Genomic DNA, 24,546 nt, shown 5'->3' with positions numbered 1-24,546 from the left:
ATCACGATCAAGGGACACGTGACAGGGTTGGTGAAGATCCTGCACTGACCCGGACTCCCACGAACTGCTCGTGCAGGATGACCCAGGAGAGCAGGTAGACGCACGACACGTTGGTGGCGAACAGCGTCATCACGTCCGTGGCCAGCAGGCTGCGCAGCGAGTGGATGTACATGTAGTTGGTCCCCACCCACAGCAGGCAGAACAGGCTGCACCGCGTCAGGAACCTGCCTGCGGGCACACGCGCGACGCCTCGCCAGCCGTTCCCTCGGGCTCCGGCCAGTCAGGGTGCGTCGAGGGTTGCATTCTGTCGCTCGTCACTTGCAACGGACGAATAGGCAGTTTGTTTATTTTCCACTCAAAAACTGTACAGGTAATCAGGGGTGGACCCAACTTCAAAATCTTGAGAGGTTTAAATGATGGAGGATTTTGGGTGGTATGGAACACCTTCCAATTAAATGGGAGGTCTAAAAATTTTTAAAATAATTGCCAATTCAGAGCCTGTTTTAAATAATTTCTCTCATTTTTGAAATTTATAATCAAAGTAATGAAGTAGATTATTTTTTTGTTATCTCTACCATTTTTTTTTTAAGATCTAAGGTGTGATTTGGGGGGCGGGGGGGGGGGGATGATAGCACACAACTCCCCTCCCATAGTACCGCCACTGCAAATAATTTAGGTTAGAAAATGCACGTAATTATACAATTTGCATAGCTATTGATAGTATTAGAAACTAATAACTTCATCACATAAACAATAAACTCGTGCAGTGTTGTACTTAAGAGGATTCATCACAGCTGCTAAAATTGTGTGCTGCAGGGTCTCGCGATTCCAAGTCTCAATGGCGTAATTTTAATACTGAAAAGAAATAAAAATTTTGATAAATATAGAAAGGTATAAAGAATGTTCCTAGTGAATAATTTTTTTAAATTTTTTGGATTAAATAAGTTTTATCCCGCATTGAAAGTACTGTTTCTGAGCTGTTTTCAGGGTGATTTTCAGAAGTTCTAATGGAATATTTCATAAATATTTTTCATTGGAAACATAGTGTTAACCTTGTTAAATAAATTTCTTTCTGTGTCTTCGCTGTCGAAATTGAGATATTTGATGAAAATTATGTATTTCTAAAGTAATGCACACATTGCTGGGCGAAAAAGATGATCGTCGCGCGGGAAACATGGTGGGAGGCAGAGAAGAGAAGAAGAGGTGTAGACAGCGAGAGCCCTCCCCCCTGTGGAGCTGCTAAGCTGACCCCTGCTGGGCGCAGGACTCTGCCCGAGCCTGACAACAACAATAGGGAAGAGTGCAGGGGGTGGGGGTTACTACCTGCTGTGGAGCTGTCCCAAAACTGAGGTTCGCAACTCGCCAGAAGAAGGAAGTGTAGCTATCAATGGCTCGGAAGTCTAGCAAAGCCAGATTGTTTTTATCAGCATACAGGAAAACATTTTGTTTTGTGTTTACGGTACATGAGAGTAATGGAAGAAAACAAAAATTAGTGTGTCTGGTTTACACAGGATGAATGGTATTAATGTAGTATTTTAATTCTTATCAACATTTCGTAACTGAAAAATATTTCACAGCACAGAAGATGCAAAATTAATTATTTACGCGCACAAATACATGTGATGATTTTTATTGTGATTATATATATATATATATATATATATATATATATATATATATATATATATATATATATATATATATATATACATAAAGTAAAAACTAAGGGCCATAGACCTTTCTTATGTGAAGTAACAAAACCCGTCGATGGACTGTGATATATGTAATAGCAATTACTTAAAAAAATATTATTAAATTTATTTTACATGCACTATAGTGTACATAAGTTTGTAATACGTTTTATAAAACAATTAAAATATTTTCCCACTGTCGAGTTTGCAACGTTTTACCAACCAATCTTGCTTCTGTGTGTCTTGCACGTTACCACTCTGCTACTGAGACAAGATATAGGCCTGAACGTAAAAGAAACTGGGGGTAATGAAGATTTGTATTGTAATTTTCTCAAGTATGTTATAAGTAAGGATTATTGATTGTTATTATTATTAAAGTATATAAAATGTTTTCTAGGAAATTTTTGCTATCATAAAGATTTATCTGACAAACCAATACGCTTGGTATGTCCCCCAACATTAACGAAATCGAGTGTATACCGCCTGACGCGGGCCCGCCAAATCATTAAAAAAATGAGCTCTGCGATTGCGCAGAAGTTTGTGCAACATATATGTCATGGATAGGACACCAAAATCCGTCCCCTGAAAATAAGGGTTCTGTAGTGGCAATGTGCATAAGGAATAAAGCTGGGGTACAGATGTAGCAGATTCAACACCTGAACCCTTTTTTTGTGTCTTGGAATACTAGCCTACATTAAATTATTAGATCTCTTTCCCATGCGGTTCACACAACATAGGTTACTAAAATACACTCTCATATAATTATTCATACATATATCAGTTTGTTAATTTTAATGTTAGAAATATTTAATACTTCTTACAAAAGATAGGAATAATTCTTTCTTATTGAATGTACTGTTCGGGGTAGACATACAGATAAGTCCGAAAATATGGCCTGAATGCAAATATTTCATATTTATCAAAAATTTAAATAAAACATAATGTGATTCATAAAACAGATGATACGAACATTAAATTAGTACACGTCTTGTTACATTGATTTACCACTAAGCATAGCAATAGTTATTCATATTTAACATTTTATTGTTTTTGTTTGGTACTAATTTCAATTGGAAATGTAATTTGAAGATGTGGTATGTCATGATTAAGTCATTTAATCTGTTATTTTAATAACGGCTATTTTTTCATCCAGTTTTGCAAGTATGCATGAGAAAATCTATTCAGAGAATGACGTCACAATACCGCATTGTTGGAAAGCTAACTTAATTTGAATGTGGAGAAGAAAAGGAACTTTATAAAAATGACCTGGTCTAGTTTGGTTAGTGCACGCAATATTGATATATTTGCAATAAATTCAGGAGTAGTTCAGCAAGACATTTTATTTTGATTTTACGATGTTGATGATTCAGAAGCTCGAGTATTATTATTCAGGTAGATGTCTGATGTTATATTAGTCAGAATTGTGAAGTTTCTACAATCTGCATTTTCATGAGGTAAGCCTGGAATTTCAAAGGAGGCTTTTTGGATGTCATGAAAGTGACTTGAAAATTAAAAGACCAGAAGACTAAAATATGTGTTCATGTCTTTAGTTCATTATTATCATTATTACTATTGACTTAAATGAAAACATTACTAAGGTACATTGTAAAAAGTATATTTTTCACATTATTATTTTTCCGTAACTCGTAGCAAACCAGCAGAACTAGAGACACTGATTTTCATATTCATCCATGAGATTAATAGCCGAGGGTAACAAAATTAATTCATATTAAATTAAATGCTCAAAATAACTACAAACCTTATTTACAAGACAAATCGAACTGTCATACGTTAAAGTGATATACACTGTTGCGTATAGATATTACTGCATTTACCAGAATAATTTTATGTTAACGCGTGTGTACTCGGTATTACGTGTAAACACAGTAAAACACAAATACAGAGACGTATCAATTATAAAAATTATCTGTGCAACTATAATGGGCCTGATATTAATGCCTGTATTACTAAAAATTAATAATATGTTTCTATGGTTGTACACATGTGTGTTCTTTTGTTGTTCGCATGTCATACTTATAAAAATATAGATGTATAGCACAAGTTAATACCATCATATTTGCAACCTAGTATAATTTTGCTAGCAAAAAATAATTTCAGATATTACCACTGTTATAAGTTAATACAATACCATTATTTACACACATCTATATAAAAAAATTTTTTAAATTATATCAGCTGACATTTATTATTTTGCTATTATGTACATTTGATAGCTTTAGAGAGAGATAGAGAACACACACTTGCTCATGTGTACATGTACAATATGAGACACATTTTCCACCAATATCTATGTTGGGAGTCATTACAAAAATCAGAGCAAATGGCTGTTAAAAAAATTTGGTTTTCAATGAAATGTTATTCAGGAATTCTATCTGAAAACAAAACACAGAAAAAATTATTTCAAGGTGGCTGAATCATTGTGTCCATCATCAAGATAAACAAGGAAAACGTGGAAAAGTCGGAGAACTTTATATAAATAAAGAACTTATAAATCAATGTAATAGATACGCAATGTACCTGAAACTATACTCATTTAGCTTATTTCAGTACAACCGTGAAGGTGTAGTAAATATTTATATGAGGTCGGGGGAATCCCGCATACTCACACTATCACAGCGTCCATCCATATCTTATAGTCACCAATAATAATAACATGTTACTACCCTATGCTACACAAATTAATGTCATTTTAGTACCATAAAAGCATATTTAACAGATTTAAACTTGAATCTAGCTTTTATATAATGATTGCTATGAAAGGGCTTCACAACTAAATATACAATTCAGTCCTATGTCCGCTCAACATATGACATTATATTCACTCTCAAAATGTTAATAACCCAGTATGTGCGCAAGATTACCACCTACAGCTCTAAATCCTCAAGGTTTCCCTTTGAAAGTGCCCAATCTCAAAAGCCAGACATGACTTAAGAAGGTTACAACCTAGCTAAGGAAGGATTTTTAAAATCCTTGCCCTCTAAATGTGAAGAGCGTGAGAAACTGCAGAATGTTACCCTTTTACAAAGGGAGTGCGGCCTGTGGAAAGAAACTATGAGAAAATTGTTGACAGCTTCTAATTTTGGTTCTATTTGTAGGCGTAAACCACATACTTCATGCCAAAAATTGGTGGCTACATTGTTGTATGAGGTTTTCGATACAGATCCTATGATATGGGGTAGAGATCACGAAAAAGAGGCAGTGAAAAAGCTGGAAGAGACTTGTGATGTACAAGTAAAGGCATATGTTTGTTGATGAAGAAATACAATTTCTAGGGGCCAGCCCAGATGGACTGATTGAAAGAGATGGTATTGTGGAAGTAAAATGTCCATCTTCTGGAGTAAAGCCAGAAGTTCTAAGTCCTGATGAGTTAATTCTTAAAAGGAAATGCACATTTTGGAACATATCTCGAGACAAAAAAACTGTTACAGACATTAATAAGAATCACCATTTTTTCTACCAAGTTCGAGGGCAACTTCATGTGACAAGGTGTAATTACTGCATCTTCGGGCTCTGGACTCCAAATATAATTAAAACCACACGTATTGACAGAGATGATCTGTTCTGGAAGGATCAAATGGATCAGCAATTGACGAAGTTTTACTTAAACTGTATGCTGCCAGAACTTGTAGCCCCGAGACGACCGCGGTCGTTGCCCATACGAGATCCTGACTATATTACAAAGGCTATGAACGAATTTGCTGCAAGACAACACAAACTTAGTGTCAAGAAACCATCAAATTCCAGAAGAAATAAAAGTGTACAAGCTATTGACAACAATGATGAACCTGAATCATAGAAGACAAGAAGAAATTTGTGTTTTTGAATTTGATTTATCACCATTCATAATGAAATCGTCTCATGTAAGTCATTATAAATATACCACATGTTACGCTCACCTGAACTTTACAAGACGTTTGCATTTGATACTTTAGTACAAACGCATGATATTGCTGTATTGTTTTTGGGTATGTCATTTTATGCATTGTTCAGTTCTTAACTACATAGGTACATACATTTTCAGTGCGATAGTGTAACTTATTAGTTATGTGCTTACTACATTGCATGTGATAGAATTTCACTAAAGATAAAATCGTTGTATCAAGTTTTGCATAAATTATTAACATGTACATTTTGGGAAAGTGTTTCTGCTTGTAAGAAAGGTTTCATTTTGCAATAAGTATACGTTTGATGGGTTCTAACTTGCTATTTCAGCATTGTGTGGGAAGATATTCAGTCTCAAAATTGTATATATGAAATAATCCAATATTCGATAGATATGTGCGATATATTACTTTAACATTATTCGTATTTACATTTTAATAAAAGATAATTGCAATGTCAGTGTTAACATTTTAATTTTTGTATCAAGCATTTAGGGGGATATATTCTGCATCGGTGAACTCGGATGAGTATTTCAACCAGTACTTAATGTAAGAAGCCATTTTATCTAGAATGTATAAAAACAATACCTAATTGAAAAATGAATGTTTGTATAAAGATCATGTGTTTATTTATAGGTACTAATAAGTCTGCATTTGTGTCTGTATTTGATAAACTATGTATGGTAAGTTTGAAATTGGCTGGCACATTGTGAGGTAATTCCTCTTGCAAATGTAATAATGTTAGGCCGATGATAAACATGATAAGATGTCGGTGTCATTGATAACCGAGACTTCAAGTGACTTCATAACAAATCAGGAACATTATGGTAATAAGCAAGAATTTACTAAAATACATTAAGTAATCAAATCAACTAGAAACATTTTAATAAATGTTCTTGTCTTCTGGGTTCTAGCCGCGTCACAATGGAAGTTCTTTCCGACGTATCGGAGTGCGTTGCGGCCTCCATCTTCAGGGCGACAGCAGCAGAAGTCGCTTCTTACCTACTGTTACTTTCAGTAACCTACTACCTACTGTTCGTCAGTAACCTACTACTTACTGTTACTGTCAGTAGATAAGAAACGACTGCTGCTGCTTCCCTAAAGATAGACTGCAATGCACTCCGCAACGCCGGAATAACTTCCAATGTGACGCGGCTAGAACCCAAAGGCAAAGCAATGACCGTGAAAGCGCGATATTTATTTTAAAGTGTTGTTTGATAATGTTAATATCTTTAACAGTTAAAATTTCCATTCTGTAATGGTTTTATAATTTACCGTTTAATGTTTATCTCTCAACAAATGAAATAAAGGGTAACAAGTTTACAAAATAAGTATAATTGATTTATTTTTATTTGGTTTAATGCAAAAGTGTCTGGTATTTTAATAAAAGTTAATGACATTTTTTTACAAACATTCTTTAACACAGATAATTTGCACAACTATAGATTGTGTTATTGTTATGTAAAGTGTATGGTTTGTATATTGTACATAAAGTTTTTTTTTCACTAGTTACGGATTTTATTAAAAAAGTTTAGTCAACAAAATTGTATATCTATTTATATGCATTTTTTACTTTCACAATTGTGTAGGCGATTTTTAAGTATATATGTAAGAGAAGTGTTGTACCCGTTTCTATTATAAAAGGTCTGCAAATGTATTAAATCTAAATAATATGCTATGAAACAAAGTTTTGGCATTTTTTTTTTAAATTTTATGTGATTATTTTTCATTTATCACTTCATCATGCATTACAGATACCTTATGGAAAGCTTTGAATGATTCACAGATTTATTTCTTGTGTGGCGGTAACTAAAGATGATACCGAAAACTACAATCTGGTGCAGGGAATAGAAACATTGGGACCTCCCCCCCCCCCCCCCCCCCCTTCGACATCATGGTCATCCACAACCACTTTACCCAAGCCATTGTAAGACCTTTTCAAAACCCCCTGCATCCCAGACCACCCGCTGATTTTACAGCTCATCCTCGCCTGCCTTGCTCCCCACTGACTTTCTCAACCTTCCGCCCACCACTTCACGTACGAAGACTACCGAAAAGGCAGAGCAGAATTATTTTCCCTATGATGAATCCTCTTAAGTCCTAATTTTAAAAGTTTCTGCAAGAGAATAGATGGCAGCACTCCATTTCCAGTCGGCCATCAGCAATTGTAAAATCATGAAACATTTTGCCATCAAGTCATGTTGAATTGCATAGCGAAACGTAATTAGGAAACACATTTTAATGGTTCTTCAGGTGTGATTCAACATTTCTGAAGTTCACATTATTTCTGCAACACTACTGACTCATTCAAATATGTTTTACCAATGTTGCTTTAAGGAAGAAAGACTGAGATGTCGTACATTTTTGAAACATAAAATTTTGTTCAGCAGTGTAACCAAAACTGACTTTCAGACTGTAAATGTATTTTTAAATAATTATAAGATAGCACATACAATATACAATAAATCTGCACTGAGCTTTACCAAAAACTTCTATGAGGTCCCAATTTCATGTACCGTAGTTGATAATACCATGGCAAAAAGACTGCACGCCATTTTAAAGCTTATATTGCCCCCTCATATAAAATATATGTATAATGCCTATCACATACATTTCGGAAGGGCACACATCCAAAAGCTCACCTGCAGTGAACCCCTTCTCACGGAAATTTCTAACGCTGTCCGTTAGGATGCTGCCCGCTGACTTGCACTTCATGGACGCCAGCCGGCAGACAAAGTAGAGGGGGAAAAACAGAACCGTCCAGTTGGTGCAGAACCACGTTGTGAAGAATGGCGCGTTGTAGGACACTTGCTGTGAAGCAATCCAGGTAAAAGTACAATGAAATATTTGTTACAATTTTACAAAGCTTGTAGATTTTTTTTTTTTACTTTATAGTAAACTACAACTGTTCCTCAGCCAGCTCAACCATTGAGTAGTTCTGAGTTCCAGCAAAATAAACATTTATATGAGTTAAAAGAAAACTAAAAGGCATTTTACAAACTTGAAGCAATGTCACACCATTAGTGTGACCATATATGTATGGTGAAATCAAACTTAGTAAACAACAATAGCACTTGATGTGGTTTTCACTAACTACCCTAACAGGTATGGAATTATAGTCTCTAGGAATAGTATGTGTAAATTCTCAGTTCTGTAAATCTACAAAAATAGGAAAATAGGTACCCATAATAAAGTATAATTCACTAAGGCACATGGCAAAGTTGCATGCACTTGATTATGCCAAAATCCCTAATTATTAGTAATTACTTTTTTAAATAAATTTAGTTGAAATACTTAAATTATTGACTGAATTTTTATAAAAGGCTGCCTCTTATTACTAATAACTACAAGGCATGCAGACATAGCAAAATATTACGATTTCATTCTGGAAAAAAAAAACTTTACTTCAAATGTCATTTCCCATCTACGTGAAAAGAACGGAGGCTATAACTTTGAGGGAGAAAAAGCAGCTACTGTTACAAAGAAACAAAAAAATAATTTGCCAACACTCACAAACACAAAGTAAGAAACCATAAAGGTACTGGCATAACGTGAAAGATTTGGCATACAAGTTAAATAGAGTGCTTGAAATTAGGGCCAACTGGCATCAAGTTATTGATAAATGAATGCAGCTACCAATCTTGTGCAACAGATTATTAGTACCAATCATCAAACAAAATTAATGAAAAAAATATTGTACTGTTCAAACATACACATGGGCCAATTATATCCTCAAATTCTCAAATATTTAGTACATATGTTATTTGGAAAAAAAAAATTTGAGATAAATATTTGAAGGGAATTCAGAAATTGAAACACTAGCCCCTGTGTAGTTGAAAAAGACTACATTATCTCTAAGGAAGCTATCTAAGAAATTTTTGTACATGCCTTCAGCTACGATACTTTGTGAATGTTTGTTTAGCACTTAGAAACATTTTTTTACACAAAAGGAAATTTATTATATTTCAAAAATGTAAATATGCTACCTATTTTTTTTAATTTTAAAAAATAACAATTTTATTGGTTGAATGTTTTTTTTTTTTCCTTTCAAAACTTAAATTTCTGTGTTTTTCCTCATATATTATTTTATACATTATTTTTGAGATCTAAATTCGGATTTGAGCATCCTTTAAAAAATTAAAATTGAAATATGGATTTAAAAAAAAAATATTTGACTCATCACTAGTTTAAAGAAGAATCTCACTCTTGTTTCATAATTAATAATTTTCTAATTATATTATTTAATGTCAATTTAAATTCACATAATTGTAAGGTTTTGAGTGGACCACATCTATGAAGTTTTATTGGGAATACCTCAGGAAAATGAATGGTATGTATTCAAAACAAGAGCTGTAATACATTTTAAACATGTAAATATTATATTTTTTTAATTACCAATGTTGGTTCGAGGAAGAAACACACTAGATGTCACACATATTTGAAACATAAAACCTTTGCTCACCAGTGTAATTAAAAATGACTTTTTCAGACTGAGAAGAAAATACTCATGAAAATTACTGTTTAAAAAAAACTCCGATATCTTGCTTTCACAGTCAAAAAATGCCTCAATGCACCCAAAAAACAGTAACTGCAAGCGACTCAATTGCTGCCGTACTACAGAATACATCAAAACGAAGAATAATGGATTAAGGGTGTAGTATCCTAAATATTTTTCTCCATATTTTCGTGTTTTTGCTCATTAATTTAAATAAAATCATAATCATACTATCATTAGTTGTTTAAAAAAATTTTTATAAATTTAATATATATTTATTTAACAGTTTATATAAAATTAAAGGCCAATTATTATGTCAACCCTAGCATGAACTAAGCACATGTAATTATGTACAGTTTTAAATTAATCGTTTGTGTGTAGCCCTTGACATGTATTACTTAATTTTTTGTCTATCATTCATAAATTTAAAAAATTATAGATTTCCCAATTTGTAGGATTGTGGGAAAACAAATTTTTTATTGAGTCCTCACTCGTGTTTACCGTGATAGGTAAGAAATTACAATTTATTGCTAATAAAATTCATTGGAAACCTTACAACTGTGCAGCAATTTTCCAAATCACATTTACAGCTATGGCCACAGTCAGGGGCGCAGATCTGTGGGATTATCAAGAAGGGCCCGCGGAAATTCGCGGCCCGAGTTTTTGTGCGTGGGTTTCGATCGACACAAATCACCTCTGGATAGGACACATGTATGTTGTATACTTAGTATATGCATGCAATAAGCAGAAAACTTTAAAACAGACAGAAAGTTTTCCATAAAACGGAGTGTTGAGGTTTGCGTTCATCAACCCTGTTACACGGTCACGATTTTGCAAGAGCAAGTGAGCCCCCTCAGTGAGAGGCTTCTTAATTCTGGAGGGGGGAGGGGCAGCTCATCGCTACATTAACTTAAGACTTGATATTTATTTTTTAAGAAACAGGGCCGGCGCGTCCATATAGGCAAACTAGGCACCCGCCCAGGGCGCCAAGTAGCTGGGGGCGGCGCAGCACGACACATAACAGCAGATATAATATGTTTAACGATTATTGAAACTAGATGAAAATGGATTTTTGTAACAGTTTGGAATGTTTATATTGATATAAGTAATTATTTAAAGTCCACGGTGACCTGTTTATGATTTGTAATAAGTAAAAAAGTAAAAAAAAAAAACACAAGCATGCTTACATTTGATTGTTGACAAAATCTTAGGCTTACGTGATGTATTTTGAGGCACGGAAAAAAATTTTTGGGGTGTCTGGCAGGGGGGGGGGATTAAGGTTTTTTGCCTAGGGCGCCAATTTACCTTGCACCATCCCTGTTAAGAAATTGTACATTAAGTTAACTGGCGAACACATATCTATTGTTTTTAGATACGAACTTAGATTGGGAAGCTGAGGACTCACGCGGGAGCTGGTGTGGTTGTCCTTACTGCGCAGGAACAGGTACTTGATGCAGTGGGTGGCACCCACCCACGCCGCCGTCACGCACACCGTCACACAGATCCCGTAGTAGATCTGCGACAAGAGCCGAGCCCAGTCCGTCACGACGCAACACATCACAGGCTGTCCACACAAAACTGCTGAAAACTTTCCCTGGCATTTCGGTGACTTTCCACGGCCAAAATTACAAACTTCCGTGATGAATTTTTAAAAATAATTTACTAATTTTCTGAAGAAAAAAAATAAAATAAAAACAATCCATTTAGCTGTATTATACCTTGCACAGGCCATTTTACAGTGTGCATGACTATGCACTAAAACACCATCTGGGGGGAAAAATGTGTTCAAAGTCTCGGTGATGACATACCGGAGCATCTGCAGGGACTACAGCACACAAGACGAACACAAAGAACAATTCAATAATTCAAAATGAGTCAATAACAGGAAAATAGATACAAATATCAAAAGAAAACAATAATAATATGAAATACACAAAAAAAACAATCAACAAGATTAGAAACAATTTTTTTTTGCAAAACAATTTAGTTAGTTTATAATGCAAAATGAAGGTGAGTTAAAATAATTAAAACAGAAAAGAAAAATACATATTTCAAAATTAACATAATTAACAAAGCCTGATAGAAAATTTTCATTTATTTCATTTATCATTTATGGAGTTTAATGGAAAAAAACAGTACAGCGAAAGGTCTTTGAAATGGGATTATATGGTTTCACACATTCTGTAATCTGTAGTCTGACATCAATAGAGCTGCTTGCATTCAGATGTATTCCGGCTGTTCACGTTGGCCGCTTGGTCACACTACTGTGCGGGAATTTTTGGTTCGCTCAGAGTTAATCGTTACGGTCAGTTCTCATTTCTGTACAGTGTTTCCTGTTTCTCCACACTTTCACATTAGGTATTCCTGTTAAAACTACATCCGGCAAAGTCACTAATCCACGATGGGTGTGGTCCTAAACACGTTGGATTAAAAACTGATCGCTGTATCATTAAAAGAGCAGTTTTTATTACTCTCCTTAGGCTTATTCTGATCCGAGGTACAGATGTATCGATAAAAAACAAAAGTGTTTTGGCAAGATAAGCTGAATTCAGTTTGGTATGTTTCAGTTAGTGTTTTTAACTGTCCGGCGGACCGCCGTGCCGTACCTTACGGGCGGAGTGAGAGCAGCAGGTGTTCCTGCAGCCCTTCAGCTTGTGCAGCGTCTGGCCGCCTGGCGCGGCCTCCGCCTCATGCTGGCTGCCGGCCACTGCAAACACCACGCCCGCTACCCCCTGCACACTCGCTGGCAGGAACACTGGCAGGAGACTGCCGACACCGCGTCGGTCTTGTTGGCGGCGGTCTACTCAGCGAAGCCCAGTGGCCGACTTTAGGGGAGGGCAGACGACCAGAAGGGTTTGGGTGTTCTCAAACAGCTCCCAGTTAAATGGGGAGTTCCGAAATTTCAAAAATAACAACAGTCATCAGACATTCACCAGATTCTGCTTTCTCAAACAGCTCCCAGTTAAATGGGGAGTTCCGAAATTTCAAAAATAACAACAGTCATCAGACATTCACCAGATTCTGCTTTCTCAAACAGCTCCCAGTTAAATGGGGAGTTCCGAAATTTTAAAAAAAACAACAGTCATCAGACATTCACCAGATTCTGCTTTCTCAAACAGCTCCCAGTTAAATGAGGAGTTCCGAAATTTCAAAAAAAACAACAGTCATCAGTCATTCACTAGATTCTGCTTTCTCAAACAGCTCCCAGTTAAATGAGGAGTTCCGAAATTTCAAAAAAAACAACAGTCATCAGACATTCACCAGATTCTGCTTTCTCAAACAGCTCCCAGTTAAATGGGGAGTACAAAATTTCAAAAAACAACAGTCATCAGACATTCACCAGATTCTGCTTTCTCAAACAGCTCCTAGTTAAATGGGGAGTCCGAAATTTCAAAAAACAACAGACATCAGACATTCACCAGATTCTGCTTTCTCAAACAGCTTCCAGTTAAATGGGGAGTCCGAAATTTCAAAAAAAAACAATATGTATTCATCAGACATTCACCAGATTCTGCTAAGAGGAGGATTCTCTTACTGGCCAGCCGGTCTCAAGGCTGTAAACGTTGCTGTGACCATAACTGTAAACATGATCTGCGTGTATCACATTGCTTGTACGGTATCCTTTGAATTCTATTAATATAGAATTACATCATGCCCGTTGCCTGAGATATAAGCAGGTAGCTGGCTCCCACTAAAACATGTTATAAACTGTACTGTACAGTTTGTTGCAAAAACTCAACTGCACTGCAGAGGCAAGATCCAAAGTCAACCGCACATCAGGTGATCCACCTGCCGATAATCTGTAGAGCATTTGACTAGAATTATTAGATTTTTAGCTTGCAAAAGTTTGCATTTACTGTTTAACACTTACACAATGTCACTATATCAACCCATTTTGTTAATAGGTACTGTACATAATTTTATTAATTTATATTAATTTAATTAATTTTAGAGACTTAATACATAGCTAAAAAATGAAAATGTTTCAACTAAATATAAAAATTATAAGAAAGATGAGTTCAATACAAAGTAGTAAAAAGACCATAGAGTTATCCAAGTATGTTGAGAGTAACGGTGCACAAAAGCAGTAAACATCATATACAGAAGAAACACACTGGAATCTATTGCAAGCAGAAAATACATGTGACGAAATGCACTGAAGTAAAACAGCAGTGCTATGAGTATTTAAACAGAATAATAAATTTCTGCCAAAAAAAAATTTAAGTAAAGCACAGAGCAAAGAAGTGACACTGAAATATGTTACATCTATCACTCTCAGAGGTTAAATGATTACTAAATATCATTTTACAAGAAAAAAGCATTACAAACATTTTTCAAAACAAAGAGTATTGTTAGTTGGTGTGTACTGCAAAAGAATGTGCATGTGATACTTCACACATACACACGTGTTCACACACAGAGGGTGGGTACTTACGGGGGGATGTGGACAAATATAGGGGTGAGTCAAACGGAAAACTATTTGCTCTCTGGATGTTTCTCTGCGAACAATGTAAAACAATACATAACTGATTCTAGCAATTACTGACGCTAGACTGAAAAAAAAAAATATCTATCACTTGAATATAAATTTTAAAAAAAACAAGCTACAAAATATTTAATAAATTGTAACAGCAAAAAACTTCTCGCAGATTGGTTAGACCTCTGAGATTATATTACGTACTGATGGGTTCTTTAATATAATATTATATAGTATTAATGTTTATGATTAATTTCAGGCAACCTATGTCCCCAACACTAATGTCAATAATTATCGACAAAAAGGTATTATTATGTACGTACCTAATAGTCATAAACCAAGTATGTAATATTTGTATGAATATGATAGCATCAGTGTGTTTTCACCACATCCAAGTTGTGTGCAAGACCAACATTGCAGTACGTATTTAGATGGACAGAGGTAGCGCATTTCAGAGGACCCAGGTTCGAATTACGATCCGGCCATCCTGATTTTTGGTTGTCCACGATTTCCTGAAATCTCTCCAGGCAAATGCTGTGAAGGTTCCTGAGTTTTCTCGCGGAGTGTTGTTGAGTTCACACGACTCTGCGGACATCATTGTCGACAACGCATCAGGCACACACAAAAACACACAAGAAGCTGGCAGGCAACAACAGCATACCAGAGTCGGCGTGTTGAAGCTGTGGTGTGTTTGAGAACGGCCCGTTCGGCACACCCCCTCTGGCCTGCTCATCTCCCGTCACCACGACGCTGGGCGTCCGCACTCGCCGCGGGTTGAAGATGGTGGGCAGGTCGCCCTCCCTCATGGCCGCGTAGCGCGCTGCCTCATCGCCGGCCGACCATAGTCACGCGCTCACCTGCGACATGTTTCTTTCCCGCTGCTGTCTATTGGAGTGGCAAAGACAGATGGATCTGGTTTTTGAATGGTTCTTGCAATAGGAAAGATTGATTTGAAACATTTTTTTGTACGTGAGTCATTTCTGGTTTTCACTGTATGTTATAAAACACACAAAAAAGATGAATATCAAAAACACAGAAAACACGTCAAAATCAGCCTATGTCAAAAGTTAAAAAACATAGCAAAGAAAATTCCATAAAAGAGATTAGTCAGAAAAATACATACTGCGAGAGGGACACAAGCAGTGGGCTAACATCGATGAGCAGTTTGCACAAGAACGGTAAATAAATACAGAAATGACCTTGGCCAGCACAGCGACAAGCAATGAACCCAACAATGATACTAAACAGACATCTTCTCATCTAGAATGAAACAGTAAAAATCCCAGCAATAATCGGGTATTACTACTCTAATTAATTTTGTCTGATCCCCTAACAATTTTATCCAGTTTATAAACCTCTTATCTAGTGAGAAATGGACTGCCATAACTCAATATTGCAAACATTCAAAAAGCCTACAGCTAGTAAAATTGAGGGCTCTATGTCTAAATGAATGAACCCAGTCATGCTATTGACAGTTTTAGGTGCTAAATATAAGCTAATATTTGTAGCACTTGGAATTTATTTTTAAAATAAATATGTATAACTTAATAAAAAAAATAGTTTTTCTTAGGGAAAATAAATTTTATTTTACTATGATGAATTTAGTAATGTATTTTTTAACATACAATTGTTAATATCATACATATCTTCTGCAATCTATTTGGCCTGTTGTGACAGGCATGGCAGATTTGATGCAGAAAAATAATAAAGCTGTCCTGGATAGCTTTATGGTGTATGATTGAGCTAAAAATAAAATAAAAAGTGCTGAAACATAAACTTACAATAAAAACTTAAAAAGTTTTTTTTTTTTCCTCCTGTACAGTGTAGGTTATGTTTGATAGTGAAATCACGAAAAACAGCTGAATCACGCTTAAAAGTATTTCTCGCAACAAACGAACTTTACATGAGGGGGGAGAGGGGGCAACGTGCGTCCTCCTGGAGGGGCGGGGCTAGCAGTTGTTTACCCCCACGCGACTCGCGGTGGGTACGGGGAAAGGAAGGGGTTGAAGACGACTGCACGCGCGCGCGGGTCGATACTGCTGACGCATTAGCGGGCGAGAAACGAGACCACGCGACGCCCCTCGTCCGCCAGACGCGGGACGCAATTTATTTATGTTACCTCCCTCTTTCCCCTCGCAAGATGGAACATTCAAGGACGCGTGCACCGGTAGATGACCTTGGCTCCGCTTCACGCCAGCGCGATGCGGCAACAAAGCGTCGCACTACTCTTAGTAAGCGGGAAACTCAACTTGCGACACCTAGCAGTAACACAAAATCAACTGAACGAATCCTCAAAACTTCACAATATCTTTAAAAACTACTGAAGCACATATTTATTTTTTGAGAATCCTTTTTTACAAACCTATTAACATCTTAGTATTTAATATCAACACTGGAGGTTATGTGCGACATTCCGTCGAACATACTCCAACAGCGATTACGATGTTCTATTCCGACACTCGGATCAAAGATGTCAGCAATAGCTATGATGACAATACAGTTTGCGTCACACACTGTCACAACTTGTCTGAGCTTTTTGTGAACAAGCTGTTTTTACCCAACCTACGAAAAAAAAAAAAAAGTATAAAATGAAAATGTTTATTGAAGCGCCCAGGGTTTTCCCTTGTGTCTATGCAGGTTTTACCTGGGTCCAACTTATCTAGTTTTAGTCTAGAATAGTCAGTGAGGGGAGTTAGTCATGACGCTAATCGCTGCCATGGCTGACCAATCCCCTTCTAGCACATGATGCATGCTACCCCTCCATCATGGCTATCACCTGCATGATTAGAGCGTATAGGCTTCGGCCTGAGACACACTTAGTCTCCCTCCCTAACCCGGAACTCCTCCCAAATACACTTAGTTTTTAGTTAGGTTAGGAAAAAAATCGCATATTGGTACGACAGCCATCAATGTTTACTTTTTTTTTTAATCTGTTTGTATGAGACAAATAGGTTCAGTCCAAACATAGCTTATAATCGGATAAATCACTGTACGTGAATATAGTTTCAACGATTTTACTATTAATGTTAGTAAAGCGAGTACATAGCAGGCCATGCACACGACTGATTGTGCACACGACCTGTGCATAGTCGGGTCACGATTAATTGAAATCATGCTGTTAATTTTAGCCAATGAGTTTTCGCCATGTATTCGACATATATTGCCAGTGTTATTAAATAACTACGTACCTATATTAACTAGCAAATGAATATCCTGTGACATTGACCAGCAATTTGTAAACACAGTTTTTCAACATATAAGATAATTTCGGTTATCTAAAAAAAATTTTAGTTAAAAATTCTAGACAATACACATTTCCTTTTTGTTTTAACATTTATCGCTAGTGATTATTTCTAAGTAATTGCATACAGTTATTTTGAAAGCAGAAATTACTTCAGAATTGCAATAAGTCAACAATTTCTTGCCTATATGACTGATAAATTAAAACAATTCTCAGGTCCCACCAAAATTGCGCCCTACTCTTCTCGCATTGGCTGTTGCTCCATGAGTCCGTCAAGAAATGTAGTCGAAAACACAATTTGTGTATTTATTTATCACACTCCTTTTTATTTTTAAGAATTCTACATTAAATTTCGTGTCCTAGATTCATATTGTAAGTGTATTTGCAACACGAGAAAACGTGAATTTGCTCGTTACCGAGATTAGATCTCTGGCTAGTAACGAAAGACTCACCCACATGTTTATTTTTTTAATCGTGTTAGAACTGGGCATGGCTATCAAATAATACATCTCCCCTTCCTTGACTAATCATCTTAAAAGACTATAGAAGGCATTACAACATCGTGGTGGGAAGAGGGGAGAGGTAAGCTGCTTACCTAACAAAACTTGGCCAGTCACCGTTATGTGTAACACGGGGCTGGCGAGAAAAAAAAATGGGGGGAGGGGGGAACTAAAATCCTCGGAGCCCGGTTACATTTCAAGACTTCTTAATGCGTGGACTCACCCTGATAGCAGGACGAAAATTACAATTCTGGAAACCTTAAGTTATGCGATGTGCTCATATCACGTTTACAGTCGAGGCCAGGGTAATTAATACAAGCAAATCTGCCTGGAAGAAAGTTACGATAACAGACTACAAGGAGAGTGTGTATGTGTGTGTGTATGTATATATATACACACACACACATATATACATCTTAGATGAGGTGGAGGGTTATTTACCGTTTGGCGGCAGAATACTAAAAACCTGATACGGCAATAAAATAACTGCCAGCCACGATAGGTGAATGTTGTATGAGCGAGATGTTATTTCAAGATAATGGGCGGACAGCTTGTTACATCCAGTAACTCAGGTTAATTTAAGCTCCTTGATTTGTCTACCGTGTTCATTCAGTTTTAGCGAGTTACATTGGACACAACGCACGCATACAGTTGGCGAAGCATAATCGTGTTATATACAAGAGCTGTTTTTTTTTCCTTGAACCTCCGATGTGCTATAAAAAAATTTACATAACATTATAATTTTACTACCAAAAGTTCAGCAGGGTCTTACTTATTTTTCTACATAATCGCCAAAACGATCGATGCATTTGTCATATCGTAACACAAGCTTCTCGATACCTTCTTCGAAGAAGTTAGCCGCCAATGAATAGATATTCAGGGCCAGCGCCTGTATCTCCGTCTTTCTCACGACGCCGCTGTAAGGCGGGTGGACTAATCGCACGGCGCACTGGCTCCCGCGTCAAGACTTATCGCAAGAGATGCGTATAGTGGGGCAGAATGCTCCGGAATATTAGTCCACCCGCCTCACAGCGGCGTTGTGAGGGAGAAGGAGATACAGGCGCTGGCCCTGTGTGTCTATTCACTGGCAGCTAACCTCTTCGAAGAAGGCATCAAGAATATTGTGTTACGATATGAAAAATGCCTTAATCTTTTTGGCGATTATGTAGAAAAATAAGTAAAACCCTGATGTAATTTTGGCGATAAAATTATTATGTAATGTAAATTTGTCTTTTTATAGCCCATCGAAAGTTGAAAAAAAACGTACTCGTGTATATATATATATATATATATATATATATATATATATATATATATATATGTGTGTGTGTGTGTGTGTGTGTATGTGTATGTGTATTTTTTTATATCCCATCAGAGGTTGAAAAAAAAACAGCCTTCGTATATATTAGTTTTTTTTTCAATCCAGTGGTCTCTAGTTTGCTTGGAATATTATCCAAACTCTTAAGCAAGAAACTGTGTGGTTTGTATCACTTAACATGCAGATAATAAATAGGTTAGCTCAAAAATATTTGTTTTGTGACATATTAACTTTAGCACAGACTTAACAGAAGAATTCAAGTTTCTGAAACCATTCAGAAGACAAACATTTCTAAATCTACTCTGCAATCTCGAATAATGTTAAAACATACTAACAACATAACTCAGTATTACTCATTTATCTCCGAATGTGTATGTTGCACTGCGCATATTCTGCGTACTTCATGTTTCTGTTGCTCAAGCAGAAAGATCTTTCAGTGTGCTAAGTAGAATAAAGAATTACCTGAGATCAACAATGGGTCAACAAAGACTTAATGATCTAGGAACATTATGCATTGAATCAAGACTTGCACGGAAATGAAATTTTGATTCGCTTATTGAAACGGTCGCTAATATGAAAGTGTGAAAAACTAATTTTAAATTATTATTAATTTTTAAGTTGTTCGGTATTAAGTATTTTATATTTTAAGTTGTTCAGTATTACGTAAATTGTTCAGTTTTAAAAACAAATTTTTTTCTTCATATTTTTGAAAAATTTTAAAGGGGTAAAAAATTATGTTTTATTGAGAGATAAATTTTGAAACTTTTCTTAAAATGCTGTTAAAAATCTCTAAGTGTGGTTCTATTTATACAGCATTATAATGTCTTTAAAAATTATCCTCTTATGATTTTTTTAAAATAGCAAGGGTTTTGAAGAGTTGTGTATTAAATAATAGGGAGTGGCCCGAAAAAACTAGTTTCCCCCGGGCCCTTAATTTCTCTGGACGGCTCTGTTCTGACATAGGTAACAGAGTACCGTGTGAAGGAACAGGATTAGTCAACATTTTTCTGCGCTAATGCAACTAGGCCTAAGTAAAAATATTACATCTGAAGCAAATTGTCATATAACAAGGCTTATTTGCCGCAGTAATGGAGATTAATATTTTTAACACGAATAAGGAGTTATTTTCGGAGACAGTCAATTTGATGTATTTAAACTAAATCCATTCAATACTAAAGCTGAAGACGCCGTGAAAGAAAAAAAAACATTGGAAAAGACAGACCCACCGTAATAAAACAAACTGAAAATAAGGCAGCAGTAGGTAAGTCAACTAAAACACGGGAAAATATAAAGAACTAAAGGCTCGTATATTTTTAATTAAAACTTGTTTTAAAAATTATTTGGTACAATAACAGAAAAAATAATACAATATAGTCAGATCATTACGATTTTTCAATGTAGGCTTACTTGAAATAATTTAATCCATTAATTTTGAGAAAGCATAAAAACCATTTTATTACATAGCCTTTATGATTATACTACAATCTTATATGTGCCGTAAAATAGATAAACTTAAATATATATATTCCCAAATTGCATTTTAAAAAGATACCAAGGCGAAAAAACGCCCATCTTTAATGATAAGAGATGGACAGAGACGAAGCCTAAAAATTAAATAGAACTCCTGGTAAATAAAACGGCTTTTTTTTTTGCCAAGTTTGTTAATTTTATCTAATCAAAAAAAAAAAGAAATATTAACAGGCGTTATATTTAAAGACGAATTTCTATAACGTTTATTTCTAACTTTCGAGAACATATCTTCGTAATACTTAACAAAGCTCCTTTAAATTTAACTCCCTTTACGCTTAATATTTTAATATTATAATTCTGGTTATCTAAAACTAACTAAATTTGTGTAACATTTCATAAATACGATAATCGAATTGTACAGTAAGTTTTCTATACAGACAACACGAAATGTGTTTTTTTTTTTTTTTTTTTTTTTTTTTTACACTCCAGAGCTCGAGGCCAGAGTAAAACACGCAGAAGCAACATCACATCAAGCTCTTGTGTCAAGAATTGCAGGTTTGGCACCAATACCTGCCGGGACGCGAATGTACGGGAATCGAAGTTGTTATACATGTGGTTATCATCTCGGAGGTCCTGTACAAACGTGCGCGACGTAAAAGCATACCTTCACTTTTTTTCAGCTTAAGGACGATTCAAGTTTCATAAGAACTTTTATCTCTCAATTACATTATGTACTCGTGTCTTGGCAAGAACAATAACCTATGCCTACTTATGGTGGACAAGTGATCTAGTTCAGTCATTTGTCTCCGATTATAACACTCGTCGATTAGCACGCGGTTTATTTTTGAAGTCGGTTCATTTTTAATTCGGTGAAATAACAAGGCATCCATTTCTGTAAAAATGGGGGCTAAATTAATTTTCCAGTCCGAATGTTGTGCTGCTCTGCAACGGCTCTGAACACGTACGCCGCACGCGTAAGGGCGCCGAGATACGTACTTAGACCCTTCCACGTATAAGACCTGAAGTCTACGTACCTTAGCGACAGGTGTGTGTGTGTGTGTGTGGCAGGTGGTATAAACAGACGACGACGACGACGACGAAGTGGTTACAGTTCGACCGTCGGTCACTAATCACTGGCAGGACAAGGATTCCGGGATCAATTACATGTCACTTGTGATTGGCTCTCAAAGAAATCATCTCATTGGTGCAGGTGAAAAGAGGGGAGGGGTGAGCATAGAAGTATGCGCACAGAGTAAGGTAACTTACACTACGTCACCAGTTGTACGATTCATTCGAATATCTTCAAAACGTTTTCACCTTCACAATTTTTTTTAATGATAATCATCACAACTGGCAACATTTATAATTCAAAACTTTTTTTTCAGTATCCAAACATTTTCTTCCAACCAACTACGTTTTGTTGTGGTACTTGTTATTGTTGAACGAATTCCTGGTGATGTTAACCGTACAGCTTTGCATTTGACGATAGGAAATAGACTACCTTCTCAAGATGCAGGTTCAGCCGAACAGAAATATCCAAGTGTTTGTGGTGATGAGCGGAGTCGAGGCCGCCGTATCGATCCAACCCGCCGCGCATGAGCGTGCTACAGCTTGCACGCTCGTTGTGGTGTCCAGCAGTTGCCAACCTTGAGTGAATATATGCTCGCCGTCAATACCTTATATACCACCGCAATTTGATTGGAATAACATTTGTCGGAACGGTATGTGGGATTTATTAAACAGCGAAATAAGAGCAAAAATATTTCGTAGGATTATAATGTAGGCACGTGCAAGACAAATTTTTCCGTACCTGGTCACACACACACACACACACACGTTGTGCAGAGCTTCAGTTGCGGCGGACAATTTAAAAAAAAAAAAAAAAAAAAGATTAAATTAAACCCCTTTGTGGCGTGATCAAAGAATTCAAGACGCACGTAGAACGTGATTTACGACGATTTCGGAAGGTGACACGATAAAGAAGCTCAGACGTCTTTAGTTGGCGTGTGTTGGGTGACCACGACCGCTGACCCCATCTGCTCCCTATTATTTTCACCCTGGTTCTTTGTGCTTGGACACGTGTAAAACGTACGTTATCTTCTGATACCAGGATGACACTCGCACACAAATAACTCTGTCTATTGTCCATAGGCTGCTGCTCCACATTTCACCTTCCGACCGGACTGCATGTGATTAGGCCGTTTGAATTTTGTACTTTTGCTATTGGTTTCTTGTCCGTCGGGGCGGGTGAAAACTACCCGTATTCCAATGAGAACGTACTTCAAGTGTACAATGCAGCAGTTCTCATTTTTTTTCTAGCCAGAGAACCCTATGATCTAATTTTCTTTTGGCGGAACCCCAACTCTTTCAAAGATAATAGTGCCTGCTTTATATGGCACTCATCCTGACTCACGGAACCCCTGTGACCCTGCCACGGGACCCCAGGGTTACGGGGAACACCTTTTAGGAACCGCTGGTATAATGGTATGGATTCCAGCCTCTCTTCAGATAACACGAATTTTGCAGATGTCTGGCCATGCTTTTAACGAACCGTCAGTCATTATTAGATGTTATGATACATATGTAACATATGTATCATCACATCTAATAAATATTTTGAAGAGTTGTAACATGGTTTAACTTTTTTTTTGTCTTGGGCCAAAGTTACCCTCAAAGGGCCAAAGTTACCCCAACTGACGGTACCCTACTTTTGGGAGTGCAGCCAGAGGAGCCAAGTCCATAATTAGTTGGCAAGGAGAGTTCCTGTAAGCTAACCATAAACTTTAGCCGTTCTGTGCATAAGCGTGCAAAGCAAAAAAAAAAAAAAATTAAGGTTTATTTCCATCTGTCTTGCAGTCTCGCCTTCCATCATCACATGAATGAGTGCACTTTTTTCAAGAATTCGTGCAAGATATTGTCATACAACTAGGGCCGCATTTACGCATCGACTAAATATTCTGCAGCCTATGAGCCCGCATCACAAAATATTTGAAATATTTTAATTTTAAATAGATTTGTAAAAATTCATGCCTTTTAATATTGTGGTGCGGGCACTCCTATAATTATAAAAGACATTGATGCAGTTGTATTGTGTGGGCTAATTCGGCTGTGTGAAGAGCTGATATCCCTGCCAAAAATTTACAACAGAAACCAACAAAACCCAAAAGGAATCTCAATATTTCCTGTTGTGTGACAGATATGATTTAAGTGTATTTTATTGGATTCTGTAGGTTGCTGTAGTAAACAGAATTGCTTTATTGGGTATCAGTGGTTTCTGTTGGGAGTCACTGGCTCACAAATGAAAAAAAAATATCAGTTACTGTTTATGGAGGCGCATTACCAACAAAAATACAGCTTGCCAGTACAGAGCCTTTCAGGAAGATACGAAGAGGCGTGCGTTTCGTTGTTTCATGAGCCAGTATCACCCTTATGCTCCCGAGCTTTCAGGCATC

General features: G+C 36.5%; 1 protein-coding gene across 5 annotated transcripts in view; it reads right to left on the bottom strand.

Annotated features, from left to right (window-relative positions):
- The window catches only part of LOC134543004 (solute carrier family 35 member F3), a 50,345-nt gene extending 26,361 nt beyond the window's left edge, over positions 1–23,984 (bottom strand). For 2 of the 5 annotated variants that reach the window (XM_063387667.1, XM_063387669.1), the window contains exons 1-6: positions 22,129–23,984; positions 15,227–15,422; positions 12,695–12,795; positions 11,494–11,604; positions 8,236–8,404; positions 50–228 (exon numbers count right to left, since the gene is read on the bottom strand). In XM_063387667.1, the coding sequence (XP_063243737.1) occupies positions 50–228; positions 8,236–8,404; positions 11,494–11,604; positions 12,695–12,795; positions 15,227–15,371 (705 nt within the window). In that variant the 5' untranslated portion in view covers positions 15,372–15,422; positions 22,129–23,984. Of the gene's footprint in view, positions 1–49; positions 229–8,235; positions 8,405–11,493; positions 11,605–12,694; positions 12,796–15,226; positions 15,423–16,346; positions 19,058–22,128 lie in introns of those variants that run through there. The other 3 variants (XM_063387668.1, XM_063387671.1, XM_063387670.1) reach the window with 2 other exon arrangements.
- Positions 23,985–24,546: the final 562 nt, after the last annotated feature.

The sequence above is a fragment of the Bacillus rossius genome (genome assembly GCF_032445375.1).
Source record: "Bacillus rossius redtenbacheri isolate Brsri chromosome 9 unlocalized genomic scaffold, Brsri_v3 Brsri_v3_scf9_2, whole genome shotgun sequence".
Lineage (NCBI taxonomy): Eukaryota > Metazoa > Arthropoda > Insecta > Phasmatodea > Bacillidae > Bacillus > Bacillus rossius.
Note: the sequence above shows the minus strand (reverse complement) of the source record. Positions and strands in the feature narration are given on the sequence as shown.